Raw genomic sequence first — 22,918 nt, 5'->3', positions numbered from 1 at the left:
CTTTTGAACCTTTCTGTTAGGTATTTGGCGGCTAAATCATTAATACTTTTGAATGCTAGTGATACTGTTTTAAGTTTAATTTTGTCCGCCGTAGAGAGCCAATTAGATTGTCTTCTGACATCTGAGATATGCTCTCTTCTTGGGATTCCTAAGGCTGCTCTGAGGGCATTGTTCTGCAAGGTTTGGATTTTTTGCAACGTGGGTTTATTAGACCCTATATATAATGCGTTAGAATAGTCCAATTTGGATAATACCAGAGCTCTTGATAGGGTGAGGGAGCTGGTAGTGGACAGGTATGGTTTTGCTGCTCTAATCAACTTACAGGTGTATGCGGTACTAGAGGCCCTCACACTCACCTGCTTTGTTAGAGAGAGGCAAGAGTCAGGGTAAAAACCTAACGTTTTTACCTCTTTTGCTACTTTAATGGTGTTGCCATCTATAACAAATGATGAATAGTCATCTTTCAGTCTATTGATATTTTGTGTATTCCCCAGTATGATGAGTTCTGTTTTGTCATCATTCAGGCATAGACCATGACGTGCCATCCATGCCTGGATGATGAGGTATATCTTATTCACCAAGGCCAAATCCTGTTCATAATCCCCCGAAAGTGGGATGAGAATCGGAGTGTCATCTGCATAGTTAGTGTAGGTGACACCCAGAAGGTCCAGATCATCAAACAGGGGCTTCGTGAAAATGTTATACATGGTAGGAGAGACGCAGGAGCCCTGGGGAACTCCACATGTGATAGGTACTGGGTCAGCCGCTGCAGAGGTAGAGAAAACCCTCATAGTTCTGCCACTTAAGAACAACTTAATCCATGCAATGGCATGTGTGGAGAAGTGGGCCGCAGATTCCAGGTGGGTAGAGAGCACATCATGATCTACAAAGTCAAATGCTGCTGAGAGATCCAGTAGGAGTAAGGCTGTTTTTCCAAGGTCTTTCAGCTCATCGACCTGGGTTTTGAGATTGATGAGCCTGGTTCCGGTACCGTGCTGAGGCCTGAAGCCTGATTGTCTGGTACCTAATAGTTGATGCAGCTCCAAGTATTTTTGGATCTGTAAGTAAGCCACTCCGTCTAGTATTTTTAACAGAAATGGTACCGTTGTAATTGGCCTGTAGTTAGTCGGGATGGACGGGTCTAAAGTTTGCTTTTTAAGGAGGGGGAGGACCCATGATTGTTTGAGGTTGTCTGGTGTTGTGCCTGATGCAAAGGAAGCATTAATGAATTTAGAAATAAATGGGGACAGGTCTCTGGCCGCATCTTTTATCAGTTGGGCTCGGCATATGTCGCCTCGACAGTTGGAAGGTTTGAGCGAGAGTATTATCTTTTCAATCTCTAAAATAGTTACTTTGAAGTTATGATATGATATGGCATTTGTAACGCGCCTATACACAAGTGTTTCAAGGCGCGACGAGGCGGGGGGGGGACAAAGGGAGACAGACAACGATCCTACTAGGCCAGGTGTCATTCAGATCGCGCAAGTGCAAGGGTAGGGGCACTAGGAAAAGTGCAGGGGAAGGGGAGAGGGGGAGTGCAGCACATGGTTAGTAGAATACAAGATACATAATAGGGCCAGCTGGTGGCAAGTGCAAAGGTAAGTGCCGGGAGAAGGGGCTGTAGGATACAGAGACAGTCCCGTAGTGCATGTAGGCAGTGCAAGGAAGAGTGGCTGGGCCAGGACATGAGATCGGTGAGTGGCCCAGTTGCAGATTCAGTGCAGGTTCAGTGATTTTAGCAGGGGAGAGAGGGAGAGAAAGCGGAGGCAAAGAAGAAGGTTTTGAGGTGCTTCCGGAACCGGAGATGGTTCTCCTCAAGTTTCAGGGAGGCAGGAAGGCTGTTCCAGAGGGAGGCCCCTGCTGCGGCGAGAGATCTACCCCCAAGCTTGTTGCTTGGAGAAGCGGCTGACCCTGAGGTATTTGGAGGTGGATGAGCGAAGGGCTCAAGAAGGAAGATATTTAGGAAGAGAGAGTTGCAGGTATTTTGGGCCAAGGCCCCAGAAGGCCTTGTGGACAATGCAGAGGGTTTTGAACTTAATCCTTGCAGCCACTGGGAGCCAGTGTAGTGATTTCAGTCCTGGAGAGATACGGTCCCTGGGCTTGAGGCCAAGGACAAGTCTCGCAGTCCTGTTCTGAATGAGTTGCAAAGGGCGGAGAGTAAAGGCAGGAATTTAGATAGAGGCTGTTACATTAGTCCAGCCTAGAGAGAACCAGAGCTCTGGAGACAGTGAGCTTCTGGGGGAAGGAGAGAAAAGGAAGGATACCGCTGAGGAGGTGTAGCTGGTAGTGTAACTTCTTAGAGACGTCAGAGATGTGAGGAGAGAAGGAGAGTGTGGAGTCGAAGATGACCCTGAGGTTTTTTGCCGTGCAGGTAGGAAGAGGGCCAAGGGAGGCCGGCCAGAGAGCTGCAGGGAAGGAGGGAGTGGGTGTGCCGATAAGTAGCATCTCAGTCTTACTGGCATTAAGGCAGAGGTCCTTGGCGGCACACCATTCCTGGATAGCAGAAAGACAGTCAGAGATGAGGGAAGTGGAAGAGAAGGCCGATGGTAGTCTGAAAATGAGCTGGGTATCATCCGTGTAGCACTGAAAGTTGGGACAGAGAGCGGCGATGCGGTGAGCAAGAAGTGCCAGATACTGGTTGAACAGCCAGGGGGAGAGGTTAGATCCCTGGGGGACACCACAGGTAGAGAAAAAGATGTCAGAGAGGAAGGACCTGGGAGGGTCGATTGGAGAGGAAGGAGGACAGCCACGCCAGAGCTTGCCAGTGATACCCAGGTTATCACGGAGACGGTTGAGTAGGATGGTGTGGTTAACAGTGTCAAAGGCAGAAGAGAGGTCGAGCAAGATGAGAACACAGGGGGCGTTAGAGTCAAGGTTTGAAAGCAGGTCCTCACGGATGTTCAGGAGAGCAGTTTCCGTGCTTCTGGCAGCTCTGAAGCCAGACTGATGGTCATGAAGACTACCAACAAATTCAGCATGGAGATTAAGCTGGGAGATGGCCAGTTTTTCCAGGAGCTTGCCCAGGAAGGGAGTGATAGAGATTGGGCGATAGTTAAGTTGAATTTTTGTTCTGGTTTGGTAGAAGTAGGTGGTTTACCTCTGATTGGTTGAAGGAGGAATATTTTCTTTCTTTTTCTCAATTTTAGTTTGGAGTGTAGCTATCTTGTCGTTTAGCGCTTTTTGGATATTAGAGCACCATGTTTTATTTTTGTCACAGTTGTCCGGAGCAGGGATAGGGTTTTCCAGTTCCTTTAGTATAAAGAATAGCTCTTTGGTTCTAGATTTAGCCTGCAGTATTCTGTTGTTAAAGTTCTCTTTTTTAGCTCTCCTTATTTCAGTTTTGTAAATCTTAGAGGCGTTGATGAGAGCTACTTTATTAGTCTCAGATGGAGTTAGTCGCCAGGCGGATTCACATTTGCGTTTTTCAATCCTTAGGGATTTAAGGTGAGGGGTGAACCAGGTGTTTAAGTGTGCTCTAGGCTTACTTTTTCTCATTTTCAAAGGGGCGATAGTGCCCAAGGCTATGGCCATGGTTGAGTTGAATTCATTCACTCGAGCTGAGGGGTTTAGTGATTCAGGTAGGGAGTTACTCTGGGGAGTTACATATACTCTGGTCAGGCACAAGTGAATATCCGAGTATCTCAGACACAGACATGCAGACCCCCTCCCCCCCGAACGGCACGAGCCTTGGGCACAACCAAAGCATATGGAAATATCCGGCCGCATCAGCCCGACATCTAAGACATAACGGAGAACGATCATGTGACATCAAGTGGAGCCTTGCAGGGATATAGTGGTACCTGTGTAGGACCTTAAATTGGATAAATCGTAATCTAGAGTTAAATGACACCGTCTGTGTACGTAGACACATTCTCCCAGGTTTCCCTCAGTGATTTCCACTCCTAAGTCCCTACTCCAGGATCCCCACAGTTTATTCAGTGGGCGTCCATGTAGCAGGTCATACACCCTTGACAGTCTCCCTGGGACAAGCGACCCCTCAAGGATTAAGGTGAAGAGTGTGTCTGGCGGCAGCAATGGGAACTTCTCCCATCCGACCCTAAGTGCGCGCCACAAACCAGCATAGTGTAGCCACCCAGAGGAACAAGCACCTAGGGTCCTGGGTAGATCACTCCATTCAATGAAGGAACCCATTTCATAGGCATCCCGCAGGTAAACAAATCCATCCTCAGCCCAACCATGTGCGGCTGTCTTGCCTATCGATGGAATCCCTGGGAGGCAATTCCACAATGGGAGGTCTCCATGAAACGGGTTGGGTTTCTCGACACGTTTCCAGATTTTGTCCCATGCCATAACCGTGGCGGCGAACGGGTCCATGACCTAAAGGGTACGAGTCAACGGGGGGGGGGGGGGAGTATCGGGGATCTCACATCATGGTCCCCGGCAGCCAATCGCTCCAGTTTAACATGGAGGAGCAAACTATCTACATCAAACCAGTACGCTGCATACTGCTTCTGAGCCACGATCCAGTCCCTCACGAAATGGGGGGCAGCCAGCCCCCCCTGCCTATATGGTCTCGCATGCATATCCCACTTAAACCGCACGGCTTCGGAATGCCAAAGGAAACCGTTGATCACACTATTCAATTTCGCAAACAGCTCGGCGCCCGGCCAAAGCAGGACGTTCAGAAATCTATAGAGAAGCTGTGGGAGTACTACCATTTTCAGGAGTGCTACCCGACCTGCAACCATTATTGATAGTCTCGGCCAATTCTCTAGTTTCCAGAGAAGGGATGACAGATATGCTCTGTAATTACGGTCGTATAGCAGGGATTGGTGTCGCGTGACGGTGATGCCCAAGTATTTGATCTCCTTCGGGGACCATGCAAACCCCATGAGGTCCTGCCGCGCCACAGTGCCATTGGTAAGTGGGAACAGCTCGGACTTAGTACAGTTCACCTTGAGCCCAGACAGCACCCCGAAAAGGTGGACATTGCGCATGATCAGTGCCAGGTTTACAGCGGGGTTGTGAACATATAGCAATGTGTCATCCACATATAGTGAACATTTCTGGGCACCTGCTAATCGGATTGCCTTGCGTGCGTGTGTGCGTGTGTGCGTGCGTGCCATTGCCGAATCCGGTCGGCCAGGGGCTCCATAACCACAGCAAATATCAAGAGAGAAAGTGGGCAACCCTGTCTGGTCCCCCTGGCGATGTCAAATGGAGCGGACAGAAGTCCATTCGTACAGAAACTAGCCACAGGAAGCATGTAAGGCAGCTTTACCCATTATATGAAACGGGGACGAAAGTTACTTTTCCTAAGTGCAGCCCATAGGAAACTCCAAGACACTGAGTCAAGGGCTTTTTGGATATCCAGCATCCGGGTCTATCCAAGCCAAGATGTATACAGTCGACGGAAGTGGAGTGCTGTTGACCGTCCCAGAACAAACCCCACCTGATCAGAATGAATGATGTGCATCATGTAGGGAGCAAGACAGAGGGCCAATTACTCTGGCAAAGATTTTCACATCACTATTTAGCAGTGAAAGGGGGCGATATGAGCCGCACTGAGTGGGCAGTTTATCTGGTTTCAATAGCACAGTTATGACCGCCTCATGCAACGTAGCTAGAAGGATACCCAGAGTACAGGACTCGTCCCATACAGCAGTCAATCAAGGGGCCAGGCAGGCTTTAAAGCACTTATAGAAGTCCATGGTTAGACCATCGGAGCCCGGAGCCTTGCCCGATGGGAGTGTTTCAATAGCAAGCAATATGTCCTTGCTGAATATAGGCCTTTACAGTGCTTCCTTGGCTTCACCGGAAAGCACAGAGAGCGGGAGGTCATCAAGAATTGCCTCCACCTCGGATATAGGTGCTTTATCCCTGTTGGCATACATCGACGCTTAAAATGAGAGGAAAATGAGCGGGCTCGATGTGGATCAGCGAACCATGGTCATCTTCCACAGATGCAATATTGGCGTACTAGACAGGCAAGCAGTCTGCCAGGCTGATCGGCCCTCCCCATACTGTCTCGCAATGATGGGGTCATCTAAGAACTTGGCATTCTTCCTGAAATTATCCAACTCGTCCCCGATCTCACCTTGAGTGGTTGCAGAGGGGAATGATGCATATTGCGTCTCAAGTCGGGCGAGCAGGGTCTCACATTCCCAGATATCGCTGCGGATAATCTGAATAATACTGACCTCTTTGGAGAGGGTCATGCCCCTGATGCACACCTTAAAGATGTCCCCAGAGGGTAGCATTGGAGTCAATCGTCCTGGTATTGAGATCAAAGTATTCATCGATATACACCCCTATCTCTGATTCAAAGACCGGGTCCAGTAATGCCTGTGGCTTAAGCCGCCAGGGTAGTCGTGGCGCCCATCCTTTATTCCACTCTAGCGACAGTTACCGGAGAATGGTCAGAATATGTTCTGGGTAATATAGCTGTGGCTTCTACTTGACCAACAAGGCTATCTGAAACTAACCATTGGTCAATTCGCGAGTGCGAATCATGCGCCGAGGAATAGAACGAGTACTCCCGGCACTGCGGGTGCACTAGCCTCCAAACCTCCACAACCCAGAGTCTGGTCTGCTCCTCAAGAATCACCTTGGCAGCTCTAAACAACTGTTGGGCCTTGGATGCGCTCCTATCAGTAGTAACATCAATTATGGTGTTAAAATCCCCCACCCCTCACAGGATAGGTATCAGGGAGTACTGGGTTAATAGGTCAGCTAGCTGTATGTAGCAATCAGGGTCATCCACATTGGGACCATAGACATTGACCAAAACCACCTCACGCTCCATCAATATGCCATGCAATGGGACATAACGTCCAAGGGGGTCTATGTGTGCAGATTTGTGCTTATATCTAGCCGACCTATGAAGAAGAGTCCTAACCCCACGACTCTGGGTGGAGTAGGTGGTATAATACTGTTGCCAGTTCCTGGCAAACCTGTCGCAGGCCATTGCTATGGAACGTGTCTCCTGCAGAAACAGGACATTGCCCATGTGCCTCTCAACATACAGCTGAAGTTTGCACATTTTCACCGGGTTACCAAGCCCCCTCACATTCCAGCTCATGCATAGCAGCCCCTCATCCCCCATCTAGCCGGTACACAAAGAAATTCAGCAGCCAAGGCTGGGTCAAGAGCATGTCCCTCAACACAGTCATTTTAACAGGATTTGGCCCACACCTCGTCACTACACGCAAGTCAATCCTTCTTCCTGAATCCTTACCTGCCCCTCCCACACCCCTCTCTCAATAAAAGGAGTGAATTCCTCCATCCCAACCACTGCAAAATACCAACAACAACAAAACAAATAGCAACCTTGCATGGGGGCTGCACGGCAGAAAGCAGCCCAGCTTCATCATCACAGAGCATGGCAAGGATATACAATCAGGTGTACAGAACCAATTAACTTTGTAAAATGTAAAGGCAGCAGGAAGGCCCATTAGAGCCCAACAGTTAGGGTCCGCATGTAACCTCAGTATATCGACCCTGCCCAACAGAAGAGCAACGGCTGCACCATAGACCATCATGACAGTTTACTGTATCTATCCTGGAAAGTGTTCCTCTATACATTTTATAGCTTCTTCAGGAATAGTGAAAAAGTAGAGGCTCTCAGAGTGCTCAATCCAGAGTTTAGCCGGATACAGCATAGCGTACCGGACACCAAAATCGCGCAGCCACTTCATGACTGTTAAGAAGGTCTTCCGTTCCTGCTGCACAGCAACTGAGAAATCAGGGTAGTGGTGGATTCTGATGGGGCCCAGCAGCAGCTTGCCCTTGGCCCTGGCGGCACGCAGAAGAGCATCTCTGTCGCTGTAAATGAAAAACCGTGCAATATTTGGGTGGGGAGGGGCTCCGGGCTTAGGTTTTGCAGCCAGGGAGCGATGCACACGCTCAATAGCAAATTGTGGGCAGAGTTTAGGGCTATCCAGGAGAGATAGTAGGGTGCGCTCTAGGAATTGGGTGTGTTGGTGTTGTCTTCCGGCACCCGTATTGTACGCAAGTTATTACGCCAGGATCGGGACTCCAAATCCTGCACCTGTCTGGACAATGAAGTGACCTCAGCCCTGAGCACCGCAATACCATCTTCTGTTGAGCTCATCCTAGTTTCAGCCTCCGAAACACGGCTGTTGGTCTTTTCCATATGAGCCTTGACGGAGCCAATAGTGCCACTCAAATCGTTGAATTTCATGTGCAATGTTATGAACCCCTCACGCATATACTTCATCATGCGCTGCTGCTCCGTGGGCTCACCAGATGTAGATGGCTCGTTGTCCGTTGCCACCGCTGCCTCAGGGGTCTTAGGCACAGCTTTAGTAAACATATTCATGGAACTTTGCTTTCTGCTGGCCCCCTTCCTCATGGCAGCACCACCTGGGATGCAGAGAATAGTAGGTTCAGTGGGGCACTCTTCAAGTAGTAGTTCAGCGTGTCGCTGCCAGGTGGTCCTACTAGGGTGTAGTGGGCCTCGCCAGCACAATGGAGAGCTTCCAATCTCCAGCCAATAGCAGCCGGGGAGGACCGGGCAATGTCTGCAGGTGTATGGGAAGTTAGGATATTGACGCCCTAAGGCCCACTGTGTGGTAGTAGACCAGGATGTCAAGTATCAGTGTCTTCTTAGGTTCCCGCTAGTTCGTACTGCTGGTCTCCCAGGGCAACCGCCACATCCACCCCACAGGGCAGCAATATAGGATGACAGCCACCAGTGATTCCCATTGGGCACAGTCGATATGCGCAGCCGATCACCAGTGTCACATCAGGACCCAGCCAGTGTGCGCCACCGGTCGCACAGGGCAGGCCAAAGTACACCCTCCGCAGGAAGAATGGGGACGGGGGGGGGGGGAGAGGGAAGCAAATTAGGGTGCAGAGTTATTGGTAGTGAGTATGTACCCCCAAACCACTCGCCGCACCACCAGGAGATCAGGGGAGCAGGCCATCACCCCTATCAACAGAGCAGGGCCAACTTCTCACGGCATCCTGTTCCAGGAAGTCCCTTGTAGGTAGCTCGTCCACGCAGCAATGGGCGGGGGGCCAATGGCCGCCTCCCTTGTCGGTAGCTCGTCCACGCACCAATGGGCGGGGGGCCAAGGGCCGCCTCCCTGCAGGCAGCACTGCAAGTTGTCCACGCTCCGGGCACCTGCAGCAACCCACTATTTGTATCAATTCAGGAGGAGGGGTTGTCTGGGCCGTGGAGTCACCCTCGCAGTGTGTCCCGCCCGCAGCTGGGGCTCCGCTCACACTGCCGGGGGCAGAGTACCAGTCGGGCATGGAGTGAAGGGTATCCGGGCCTCTTTTCTGCAGTGCTGTGGCCAGTAGCAATGTGCTTGATCGGCACACCTCAGCAGGCTGCCGAGGATCAGTGTGTGAGCCGCCCGGCTCGGCAGTCTCCCCGCCCAGTCGCACTGCACAGCCCCAGCACGGCTGATGCATCAGGCCCGGACGTGGCACCGAGGGATCACCAGCTCACAAAGCTTGTCAGCGGGTGGTCGAAGGTCTCCACCACCAGTATAGCAGGTCTCTGTCAACCTTAGGTAAAGCAATGCGCCATGGAAAGAAGCTGGACTGAGGAGCTCACGTCTCAGGAGGCCATCCTGATCGCACGCAACAGCGCCAAAGGCATTTGACATTTGTATGATATAACTGGGGTACCCGGCGTTGCCCGTGTCCTGATCGAGTGGTGTCTCATGTGCCCTGGAGAAAGTTGCTTTTGTCCTCTGGTCAGCAAGTTGTGCTGCTGTTTGTTGTTGTGTTTCAGAAGCTCTTGATATTGATTTTAGATTTGTATCAGATGGAGCTTTTCTAAGTGATGTTTGTGTTTTGTGCGCCATGTTTCAGTCACTTAATGGCTTCAGCACATTTGAGAAAATGTCCAAGAAAGATTGATTGTGCTCTCTTCTCGTGAATTAACTTAAGTAAACTATAACCTTGCAATTTCCCATATTTGGAGTGGCGTGATAAAAATAAATGTAAAATTATTTTTTTAATTCCCTTTAAAAATGCCTTAATAAACAGTTTTGAACTGTATACAGTAGTAATACATTTTAAAGGAATAACCAACATATCGATCATTTTGCTTCAGGCACTTTTCCAAATTGTTCCTCCTTCTAGTAGCTACTGTAGTGAATCAGGGCGAGCATCAGTAAATGAGGGTGTCTATGGAGTAAATGTTTTGCATCCAAACATAGACTACAATCTTGCCCCAGACAAATGAGGAATCCATACAAAATTTGGTAGCAGTGGGTTCATCCGTGTGGATTTGTATAGCCAGACAAACATACACACATGCACACATTTAGCTATATATATATAAAGATAAAACTATCTCTTACCTGACCAGCAGCCTGAATACTCAAAATTGCAACACGTGTATCAGGATCGTTTTGAAACTGATGGACGAGATGGATTCTTTCTATGGAAGGAACACTTCCATCAATTCGAATGTAACGAGCCTGTGAGATACAGTAAAACACATAAATGTCAAAGAGACAATAAACAATGATTGCCGTCATATTTCATAGCGTTTTACTGAGTTTATGGGCCAAAGTTGTAGTCCCGACCACTGCTAATTACTGATGTGAAAACGGAAACTGTAATGGTACAAGATGGCGTTTGTGCAAGGACTGTCCCTAGTGGGAGCTGATGTGTCGCCTATCTAGTGTTGGGGATAGACGCAGAAAGCTTGCCCTAATTTATTTCAGACTGCAATCTCAGAGAAGTGCAACAAATAGTGTGTAGAAAACAAATTTCATGCTATACTAAAATCTGGAAATACCGGAACAAGGACCACGGGAAGGAGTGTAGTTTGCTTTTAATACCCTCATCTGTTCAACTTTAAAACAGCAACAAAATTGTTAATTAATCAAAGATGTCTGGTTGGTGTTCAGACATTTCTTTTTGTGCATGTTTTACAAAACCTTTACAGAATGACATAAAAATGTCAACAAAAGAATTACAAGTCATACACATTAAAACAATTTTACTATACTGTAGCTCCAACAACATAGCCAATTCTGTAGTCATTTTTCTATAAACATTTCTAGAAAACATATTCATAACTTATGATGTTTCCGATTGCTAGTTGTGCTGTCTTTCTGATCTTTACTCAAAGTCGTGTTTTTGTGAGTCAATATTCAGAATAGGAGTTAAAGGTCTAATGAATAAATGTACACTGTTTTAGCAATTCAACTACAGAGAATGTCAGAAGGGTTTCATGACCCGAAATAATCCTATTCCAGAAATGTTCAGAAATCAACCCTTCTTCGCTCCTTACATATTTTCTGAATAGGGACAGGGACAGTGTCAGCCTCCAAGTTCCTTCACATGCCATTAGCAAGTGCCTCAGGGTTTGATTTGAGGGGGTCTCACATATTTTGCACAGTTTATGTGAGTCTTCCTCTTGCCTTCTCTGTACAAGCACTTCCCCAACAGGTATTAAATTTAATCTTACGTTCTGCAATAAAAATGGTCGACCAGTTCCAGTGGGATACAAATTGCTTCTGTCCCACTTTCTTCAGGACCCAAACACAGGAGTGACTTCTTGTGTAGCGAGTCACTGTAACGCTGCATGAGACCAGACTGCTAAATACTCACCCCTGTTGTAAACATGCAATGAGACAGGGGAGAGAGGGAGAGAGAACGTAAAGTCACTGTCTCATATGTGGGAGTTTAGTTCATTTCTTTATACTTTCTTATTATAGTAAAAAAAAAAAGAGGGGGAGGGAATCACTCACCATATTATTGGTGCTCTCTTCTAAATGTTGTGCCAGGATGTGCGTTGTGTGTCACCACTGACTGGTTTTCCTAAGGACAGATGGTGGTACACTCAGTCTGGCTGCTCTTCTACTGGTTATAAAGGTTAGTATTAAAGATAGGTGCACTCACCAAACTGGTGGCACAGACTTGTTCATGCAGGCTGGAGGGGGAGAGATAGCACAGGAGTAGGTATCCATGCGGGTAACCCACCACTCACGTAATCCTTCATATGTAAAAAATACATTGCCGCCGAATAATGTATCCCATCTTGTTAGGCACCTGCTAAGGCATATTACAAGTGCCACATTGTAGAGAATAACCAACTTACACTAATACAGCCAATTTCGGATTGGTAAGGGTGTCCAGCTTGTATTGAGCATACTCGCTAGACTCATCTTATTAACTGAGGGGTGACCAGGCTGCAGACCGGCGAATCCAGTTGGGTGTCGCGCGCACAGGTCGGTTAGAACAGAGATTCTAAAATGTTCAATGTGTGCATACTTTGAAGGCATAATGAAGCAAGACAGACAACAATACTAAGGTGGGATTTCCCTACTGAACTAAACTAAATTAGAGTTAGAGTTAAACTTAAAGGTCTGTCTGGGTCCAAAAGCTATCCTTGCCCACAAAACTAAAGATAACCAATGTGTAGGGATATCAATAATAAAAGCAATGGTGATTTAACACAAAGTTCTGAGCTTCTTCCAGCTCCCAGCTTATTTTCAACTTCCCTTCCCCAAGTTCAAAGTAATATAGTTAAACAAGAGGTCCTGAGGCCCTGTCCTCAAGACAGTAGTTATAGTTCATCAAGTCTCAAGATTCCCTTCCCCAAGACTTCAACGTAGCAAAGTTCAAACAAAAAGGGGTCTTGAGGCCTTGTCCTCAAGACGGTAGTTGTAGTTAAGCCTCAGGGTTCGGTTCCTCAAGACTTCAACGTTGCAACAAATGGATGATTCACTCTTTAAAAATTCAACTTAACTCTGGGTCAAACCGAACTTTCTTCTGGTTTGCGTCACCAGCTCACTCGTAGTATTCCTTCTTGGTAGATCTTGCAGGGTCGTTATCTTTTACAATGTAGGGCTCTCTGGTCTAGGCAAAGTTATCAGACCACACAGTCCGCCCATCACAGGTCGCACAACCAGGGCCCCTTGGTTCTTCAGCTCACACATGTTTCTGGGCATTCGTCCCCTATGTGAAAAGGCATGCTCCCTTAGATCCTCCTTGTTGGCCTCTTGGTTTTGTCACACAACTTTAGTCAGTCGGCCTTGCAGCACTGCATTTAGTCACAAAAGTAAATTTTGTGGTACTTATGTTCATGCCCACCTTTAGTTGCACTCCTTCACATTTATTCCATTCCCCATAGGTTGATTTCATATGGGTGTCTCCTTTTAGTCTGTATTTATTCTTGATTTTTCTTATAATGTTCATTAATATTCAATGTAAGTGTAACTTGTGTATTTTGAGCCAACTCAGTATTCAACCTGCTTGATTTATTACGGTTGTAAACTTTCATTCATCTGTGGGTTCAGTATTCGTGGTGTAACGCTGTTTAAAAAAACAATTTAGGTTGGTATTCAATGTATATAGTTTTAATGCTGGTTTTAATTTTCATACAGTTCCATATTCAAAGTATATAGTTTAGCGCTAAATGGAAAACTTCCAATCAGTTAAATATTCAATATATACATATATATAGGATAGCGTTATTGGAAAATGCTGCTCCTCTCAACTTCCAAGGCTGGCGCCCCGACCTTGGCGAGCCCCGCTCGTATGTCGCGTTCACTTCTGTGGGCGCCGGCTTGCCTCTGGATAGACAGACAGCGTTCACTCTGTCTCTGGTGCTCATTAGCAGCTCCCAGCTGCTCTGGATTCACCACAGAGGCTCTCACACCTCGGGAATATCTGTCAGCTTCCTGCTTACATTTCAGGTCCAACCACAGCTGCCTCCACATGAAAAGGGTCTCCTGGTCTCTCCTACACATGCTTCCCTGCTGCTGCTCACTGTCTCTTCACTGGTCTCCCTTTATACACCTGCAGCCCCTTGACAGGCTGCAGGTGAGGACTTTCAATTAGACTTGCCTGACCCTGTTTAAGAGGACATGCCTGTCCTACACCATACTTTACAGGCATCTTCCTCGTCTCAGTACCTAAGTGGTGAAAAGGTGCAGTGTGTGTCACTCTTAGTCTCCTCTTTTTTGTCTCAGTACTCTCAGATGTTAAATATGGGAAAAAGGGGTCCTACAATATCCCATAAAGGTTGGGGAAGGTTCAAGGTTAGTGACAATTAGGGAAAGGGGGCTACCATGTCTCGCCAATGGGTATACCCCAGTCTTCTTTACGCTCTTTCTGATTTTTCTAGAGTAGTGACCTCCTTGGACAGTTTCCCAGTCAGCGGGAGAGGGATAGCAATACCCGTGACTGTCACTGGAATATAGGGTACTCCTTGAAAGGGAAGCACAGAACACCACCCCATAGGGGTGCCAGGCCATTGGTCCCTGCCCAGTTTGTCCATCTTCTTCCACATGGGCGATGTTGCAGTCATCATCGGTCAGCAGACAACCAAATAGCAATTATATTACTCACACATTTCACTCGCTCCCAGAGAGGCGGGCATTTCTCCAAGATCTCCCACCCTTGTTTTGGGCTATAATGTCATCACTCTCTGCACCTCGCAGCACAATCACCCAACCTAGGAGTGAAGGCGGTTTGCCCGGCTTTCTGATCTTTTGATCTATCAAGAGTCCAACAGGTTTATGGTCAGTGGTCTGTGGTTATCTGGTACATTGGAATTCAGGGGGTCCTAAAGCCAAGGCATTTGGGTGCTAAAATTAGGATTGGGACTGGTGGGGGGGGGGGGGGTGGAGGTGGAGGCCCATGCCTTCTATCGCATGTGATTGCACTGTTCACAGACACTCATCCTTCCTCCCATGGCCTTGCAGGACACATTCTTCCCAGGGTGCGAAGGTGGGCAAAATTGTTAGGAGAATGAAAGGTTTAAGGATCGGTGCACCTCTGGCCTTTCTCACCAGTGTCTGGGATACAACCTGTTCCTTTGCTCATGTTCGCAGCTTAGGCCTGGACTGCTGACTGCTGCACCACGTTTAAGCTGTGTGCCACAATATGGCTACTCATATCTAAATTGATGCTATTCTCGCAAGTGCACTGTGCCTCTAAAGCATGCAATAATGTAATTGTGTATAAGCCTTTAAGGGAACGCCCTACCCCTCCCCCCCCTAGTCTCCTACAGTGCCGCTGACAGTCTTTGCCTTATTCTGAAGCCTTTGAGGGGTGTGGGAAGATTGTATCCCCTTCCCAAAGTTGTCCTCAGGTTCCTCACAATACCCACTAGAAATATGCAGCTGGGTCATCTATTACGCTCAAAATGTTATAGTTTGCATCTCCTTCAGTAGTTACATGTGTGGCATGCTTGATAATAGCTCTAGGTTTCACAGAGGTAACTACTGCTAATGGGTGATGCCAGAACCCAGAAGCTGTTTTAGCTCCTGCTATTCAACTCTTTATTTGGATACCGGTCACTATGCTTTTGTACTGCTCTGAACCATCACTGTAATAGTTTCAAAGTGCGAAATCCTTGTCAAAGACATAGGATGCCGCTACTCGGGGTACGCAGACTTTAGTTTTTGCTGGGAAGAATACCAACAGGGAGGAAAAGACTTTGCTGATGCAAGGAGGGTGTTAGGCAGGGATAAGTGCTTGTATAAGTATGTTTGCGTGTTCTTACATTATATATGGACTATCGTCTAGAAACATATGACAAAGACTCTTTGTTGAGCTGATATTAACACAGTGGTTCCAATGCAGTTTTGGAATATTACAAGATGTGGATCGAGTAGGTTTCGTGTGTGAGGGACTTAACAGTGTTAGGGCAATCCTGGTAGATATGTAGTCTTACATTAACTGCTGTGTCTATTTATGATACTACAGGCACATTCCAGAATAATGATTCTTGGGTTGCAAAGCCAACTCATAAGGCAGCCTAATTCAAGAATAGAACATATGAATGTGTGAATGAGTTTGGTAATAAAAGGCAAGGTAGTGGGAAGGACAGAATTAATCAAGTGAATATGTTATGTCTGGCCCTAGATGCAACGTAATCCATGTTTGTGTTCTGAAAAGTCCATAAGACTATCCTGAGACTTTGTGTCCAACTACTGTTTAGGGTTGTGGAAAGAGCAGGTTGTTCAGTAAACTGAGCTGTTTTCCCAAACCCATCGGTGTTTCTCCCTACTGCCACCTGTTAGCTAAGCAACTGCAACTGAGTTGGAAGGGCTGGAAAGGGGTGGTTCATTTGCATATTATTCCTGGAAGAGTCCAACATCAAGCAAAGAGGGGCTGAGTCTCCACAACCACCTAGGATCCTCAAATGTTGGTAGGAATGGCACAGTGACTGCTTGGGTAGCAGCCACAGGGCTGTATGTAAAGCAGTGAACCTGCATACGGCAAGCCATTCTACCCCAAAAGTGGCTTCATGGTCACCCACTTATCCTTAACCTAGGACTGGCCATTTGTTGCCGTTTCGGGCTGAGGGGCCCTTCAGTGCTAATCGTTAAGCACAGTGGAGCTTACATTGTTGGCTTGCAGCTTGAAAGATTCCTTCCTGCACCTCAGTGCTGTGAGGGGGATCAATGCGGTTTGGCTGTGGCAGAATATTTAGCGGCGGAATTGAACGTAGTGAATTTAGCCACAAATGCAATTTTACAGTGGCCAAACTCTGCAAATCTCTGTCCCCCACGCCCACAGTACATCACCCCCATGCCCCCACTTAAATTTGACTCGTCTGCTGCCTCTCTTGACCCTGCAGCATCAGTTCCATCCCTCCAACGCGGTTCGGATCTGACCCTGCAGGGTCCCCTTTTCTTTCTTTTTTTTCATCCCTTGCCGCCAATCTTCAGGAAGCAGGGTACAACCCTGCAACCCCAACCCACCCTGCCAGGCAGAAAATGCCAAACATGGGTAGCGGGGGATACTACTGCTCCCCATGTTCGGCTTTTATTACCCAACTTCGAATTTTAACAATCGAATGTGTGAAAAACCGGAGGGTATTCTCCCAACTATACCATGGGAATCCCTTTTTCAGGTGGCCAGGAGAAGGCTGGAGCTCTCAGATTCCAACACTGGGGTGGACGAGCGAGGGAGGATCACCTGGGTAGGGAAGCCCAGGGTTATGCGGGCGGGGGAGGAACCCCAAATGAGACGCAGTATCATGCCGAGGAAGAAGGAGAGGAGAACGAGATCCTTGAAACCTTCGTAGGTTGTACCACAGCTATCTCCCTTCCTCCCAATGAAGCGCCCCGATTACAATCCACTACCCATACACCACTGGTAAACCAAATCAATAGCCCAAATCCTGTCACAGTAGGAAACAACCTCTCTCTGAACCCTTGTTTTCGGGTTGCCCACCAGAATACTCCCAGTCATTCTTCTCCATGTCCCTCTGCTAATACATTCCCAAACACACAATATATCTAGACAAAACACTACCGTTCCCACAATCCGCTCTGGTTAGTTCACGATCTCGGCTATCCCAGTTTGCTTCCTAAACCCTATCAACCCCATCCCTCTGATTATCATTTTCCGAATTCCCAGTCGAATCGGACCAACAACTACAGTTCCCATAAACACTCTTACTCATGTCACAAACCGTATCAAAACCACCCTTCCGAAACTACCCAAACCCCTAGGGAGAGAACTATAATTCCATCTGACACCTTTTTCCCTTTCAACCCTGTTGTCATGGTCATTAGGCCAAGAACGCAAACATTAGAGGGCCACATACAAAGGGGGCCCGGATAGACACAGTCCTGGTGCCTTTGGCGCCAGGCTCATGAATAACAGTAAGCAAGAACATTTATTTGGGACAGGAATACTTTTATTATGGACATAGCACCTCATATTGGGTGCAAAGTGCATTTAACATGGGAACTTCCATTTACTAGAGCAGCCCCACGTGTACTCTTGGGTGTGGCTGCCGTTATTGGGTTGCCTTGCACATGCGGACTCTCTAGGAGTGGCAGGGTGTGGCATGCAAGCCATGCCTAGTGGGCGTGCCCACGATTGCAGCTATGTAAAAAGCTGCTCCGATCCCTGAAGCAGACGCTTCGTGTCATTCTGCACTTCCATGCAGCATAACGCTCACCGCCGCCTGGGATTAGACTTACCTTGGAAATCCTACTTCCTGCCATCATACTAACCACCTGGGGAATCTGCTCTCACCTGTGCGCGTCTTTGTTGATCCTGGCATTCTTTTTCAAATCTTCCGGGAACACTGAAATCTTCACCTTGGCACCACAGCTCATCTTCAAATCTTCAGGAACGCTGAAATGTTCGTCTTGGCACTGCAGCTCATCTTCAAATCTTCCGGAACGCTGAAATCTCCATCTTGGCACCGCAGCACAACGCACTCCGTCCGCGACAGCAGCACCTGCAAGTCAAAAAGAAAGGCAAGGTTAGACACATAAAAGACATTCAGTTTAAGGTTGCGCTACCACCGAACCTCACGCTTTTCCTTAAACCATCACTTACCTGCTGTCGGACATTGCGGTTTCACTCATCTTCCACCCGGCCGCGTTCCGCACCCCCAGAGCTGCTTTTGGGCCGCATTTCCACCTATTGGGAAGAAAACAGAAGAGAAACATTATTCAGGAATTAACAACAATACTGAGAGAAATAATACAAACACATAAAACCAGAAGAGGCAAAGAGAAAACAGAAAGGGGAAGAGACAAGAGACATTGAGAGACACTTACTACCAACCAGGAGAAGCATAGTCGCAGCTGTACTGGACTATCACTTACCCGTGATCAGTGAAGGAACTAGATCCCATCGACAAGCGCCTCTGCCAGAAGTAGCAGGACGGAGAGCTTATCAATAATTAACAGGTGAGCCTTATGGGCCGGTACATGCCCACAGAAATCACACCTTGGGTAGAAGGGTTTGAGAGGTAAAATAGTCACAGATCAGCGCACTCACGTTCTCTCATATCCACGCAGAAGCAGTGTCACCAATTGCTGCCGCTCACAACTTATCCACAGAGGGAGAGACCTGACAGGGGTGATAACTCCTGGGAGGGCTGCAACAGTGCCCCAATGCCTCCGCAGAGACCAGGTGAGCAGAACACCTGTAGGATATTTAAAAACTCCACCACCTTCATTTTCCAACACGAAAAACCTTCCCGTACAGTGAAACCCCACCGACTCATTCGAAAACGGTTTACCTGACATGTCCCAACCCAAGGGTCAGGCAAAGTCAGGCAATTGATCAGAATCACACACATGACGGGCCTTTCCCTTCCCCACAGGGATAAATGGTGGAGCATGAAAGCACACTACGAGCAAGGCAGGCCGCACGACTTGAGGGCCAACTCTGCACGGCAGTTCAAGAGAAGGCAGAAGACAGGGCAAGTCGAGAGAATACCAAGGGGAGAAGTGGCCTTAACCTTATCAACAGAGACCCGTGAAGCCTCAAGTGAAGGAATTGTAAGACCGCGGATAATAGCCAGCGTGTGTTGCAGCAGATGTCAACATTACCCAGGCGCCTTCTCTGCTGACAGCCAAGTTGAGGAGAGACGCATGGCCCAATGGTACCGGCCTTGACTCTACAGACAAGAAAGCAATCCGGTGAGTCGAGGGGAGAGTCGATAAAGAAACCTAACTGTGTTGAACGAAAGTAGCAAGTGGCTAATTGAACTTTGAATGAACAAAGAACTATTGATATAAAGAAAGGGGAAAGCCAGCATAACAGAATCAAACACTACGTGGGTGTTTACTTAAGAAACGCTAGGCGATTAGCCTGCTGTTGAACTACAGTAACCAGAAGACCTTAGGAAAAGGCAGAAGGGGGTCAAAGGGGTCATACGGGGGTCCTGTCAAATCCTCCATAAAGTCAAATGTCTTTGACCGGCAGATGAATGGGGAAACAAATCCTGCATGTGTCACGACCTTGAACCCGGACTATGGGTCTTGGGCACCTTGCCCCCCACCTCAGTACTGCTCTAGGGCCAGAAAGGCACACACTAGCCCATTGCGGGTGCCTTGGATGCAATCCTGGCGCTGTTGGCACCAGGCTCACTTGACAAGTATGTTTCCTTTGGACAATGGGCGAACATGGCTGCCCCCACAAGGATGATCAGGGAACTGCAGCAAGCAGTCTAGCTTCAGGGCGGGTCTGCCCCAAAGGTACCTGGGATACCTGCTGGGTATTTAAACCACGCCCGACCCGAGGCACATGCTTCGCATTATTCTGCTTTGCAGCGTGACGTTCACCGGGTCCTGCTCTGAATCCTGGCCTGCTCGGCCTAGCTACAGTCATCCTTACCTGTCCAACTCCAATTCTTCCATCCTGCTGGAGCCTGCGAGGACTCTTCCATCGGTCCTCAGCTACTTCCTTGAAACATAAGAGGCAAGAACTAGAAGCTACTTACCATCTCACCTGGAAGGCCTCCGCCATTTCGAACATCCTTTGGCGTTCTTTTCCAATACATCGTCGCTTCCAGGAATTCTCCGCGACCTGCGAAGAAACAAAGTACAGGTCAGCCAGCTTGCAAGGACGCTATCAGCACCGCATCTAGCGCTTCCTTACCTTCTCAAACTCACCTGTCGACCTTGGCAAACTCCATCAGTCTCTGCAAGACGAAGGGAGAAGGTTACCTGGACATTCTTCAACATAGACTTTACTCAAAAATCACTAAAGACTTACCTGAAAGGTGAAGTCGCAGCCGGTCTGGACTCCAGGCGAACGCCAGTAAAAGTAACTCGGCGATTAAGCCAACATTGACGTGCGCCTGCCCAGCACGGCAGGATGGAGAGTGCGGCATTACAAAAATCAAGAACTGATTCCTGGCTGAACGAAGTCGGGGGAAGGCGCAGTGTGCCCAGAGGTGTCCCAGACCAGTCCAGAGGCGTCTCCGTGGATGCAAGGTGAGTGTTACAGCATGTTATGAAAAATACATGAACATTGTGTTGGGAAGAGTGAACCCGACGGAGGAATGCAAACAGGAGGGGACAAAGTCTAAAATTCCATGAACATTGTGTTGACAGGAGTGAATCCGAAGGAGGGAAGCTGGCAAGTGAAAGGTTGGCAAGAGTGAGCCTGGCAGAGGCATGCCAACAGAAAGGGGTGATGCCTTAGTCCATACGAACAGATTGTTGACAGGAGCCAACCCTATTGAGGGATGTCCAAAGTGAACTGTTCTGCAAAAGGTATCCAGAGTGAACACGGCAGAGGGGCCGAAGAACAGGGGCAAATCTTGATGAACTGTGTAAAAAGACATTAAGATTTGCGAAACAAGAACTACTGCAAGACAAGGGGAAGTGAAGTGTCCCCCTTATCAATTGGGTTCCGAGCCCGGCCGAGGAAGATCCAGGGGTGGAAAGTCACCACGCAAAATTCACTAAGAAAGGAACTGTTTGGGTAACAAAGGCAAGAGACTTTTTATTGAAAAGAGACTTTAACCATCGGAAGAACCGGATAGCTGGAGCGGAACTGTCTGCTCGTGCTGCGAGAGCTCGAGATTGTGCTGTGCTCAGGAGATCCACCTTGTTCTGTGCTGAAAACGTGGGGGAGGGAGACCCTGTTACGCTCACCTGGCTCCCACAGGGGCGTCGATCGGACCCGGACAGCTGCAACCTCCTCCAACGTGAAGCGTAGTGCAGAGATGACAGACAGGACTGGACCGCCTAATCTCGTCTGCTTGACCCTTAGAAGTATTCTCCTGCAAGTGGAGAAAGGGATTTAGCCACCCGTGGATTTAAGTAATGGCACCCCAGTGCTCTCCCCACTAATCACCACCGATATTCACTTTCAGTAAGCTCACCTTATGTTTGTAAATGATGAGCTCTCCATCCTGCGTGGAATGCAGGGGCGCGTAGATACCAGTTACTTCACTGGTTTGAGGGCGTTGGAAGAGTTCCGGATGAATATTGGCGAGAACCCGTAAGTATAAAGTTCAAAGAGTTCAATATGTCCGATGTTCATTCTTGTACATTCCTTTCTTGTGTTGCAGCTGGGTCCAAGGGAAGATTGTCTTGTGGCAGCTGATGGTGTTCAGGTAAGAGTCTGAATCTGTGTTACCCAACACTGTCCGGCAAAGATACGTGTGTTTTAATTTCTGGTTTCTCTCTCCTTACAGGTGCGGCGTAAGAAGTTGCGGTTTGTTACAGAATAATGCCTCCGGTTGTTAATCAGGTAAGTCTATGGTGGAGAGGTTGTATTTGTTGGCTCTCTCGGCTCACCTTATGTTTCGTTTGTCCCCTAGATGGTGGAATTCGGCGGAGAAAATGATGGAGGCTGCGCCGGATCGAAAAATGCTGTGAGGACTGGTGAGTATGGCGCGGCGCTGCAGCTGGCGATGCAACGCGTTTAGAATAATGTCCTTTTCAAGTTCGAAGACGTGATGGATCCGGAATTCAGGTAAGGATTGAAAGAATATCTGTTTTTTAACCTTTCCTTCTTCTTTCTTCTATTGCTAGGAGCTCTGGATTCGAGACGGCGTGGCTGAAGACTGGATGCTGACTGCAGGCACGGTGAGCGTTACGCTGCTGGATGCAGAATAACGCGAAGCATGTGCTGCTGTTCGGGCGTGGTTTAAATAGCCTCCTAAGTAGTTCCAGGTAAGAAGTCACTAGAACCACACCCGAGTAAAAAATAGTCCCTGTAGTAAAATAGTCCCATCCAGGCCTCACGTTGGCTTGGATTCATTTGCAGCATGGTCTGCAAGAGTTAAGTAAAGTCTATGAGCCTGGCGCCTATGGCGCCAGGACTGATTTCTATTATGAGCCTGGCGCCTAAAGCGCCAGGACTGAACCCAGACAGCCCCCAGCCAGGGCTGCTGGGGTTTTATTAAATACCTGGATGCCTGCTCCCGGGGCTGATGGGCTTTATCCGGATGCCCGGGGGTAGGCATCATGACAGACCTCTGGCAATCACATCCTGACTTATTATTTGTGAACACTTCTTTCATTATTGAAAACCCAATCCCACACTCTTTCTATAATTAGTTATAAGGATTTGGCAATTTAAAAAAAAAAGAATTTAGTATAGGCCTTTTTACTTTGACAAGACGTCACGAGGACAGCCTTATTTTTCATTTGATGGTCGACGCTTGATCCCATCTAAGGTTTAGGTTAGGTGTTTTTCCACCCTACATTTACTGTTTAATAAATACCCCTGAACTGTG

The 22,918-nt window shown here is 48.0% G+C and overlaps 1 protein-coding gene across 4 annotated transcripts in view; it reads right to left on the bottom strand.

The window, feature by feature from the left end:
- Positions 1-22,918, bottom strand: part of ZRANB3 (zinc finger RANBP2-type containing 3) — a 2,038,675-nt gene that overhangs the window by 1,158,274 nt on the left and 857,483 nt on the right. For all 4 annotated transcript variants that reach the window (XM_069616553.1, XM_069616555.1, XM_069616554.1 and 1 more), the window contains one exon: positions 10,302-10,421. In XM_069616553.1, the coding sequence (XP_069472654.1) occupies positions 10,302-10,421 (120 nt within the window). The remainder of the gene's footprint in view (positions 1-10,301; positions 10,422-22,918) is intronic.

This window comes from Ambystoma mexicanum, chromosome 9 (assembly GCF_040938575.1).
Source record: "Ambystoma mexicanum isolate Mex_15411 chromosome 9, UKY_AmexF1_1, whole genome shotgun sequence".
Lineage (NCBI taxonomy): Eukaryota > Metazoa > Chordata > Amphibia > Caudata > Ambystomatidae > Ambystoma > Ambystoma mexicanum.
The sequence above is the reverse complement of the archived record's forward strand: the minus strand, read 5'-3'. Positions and strand labels throughout refer to the sequence as shown.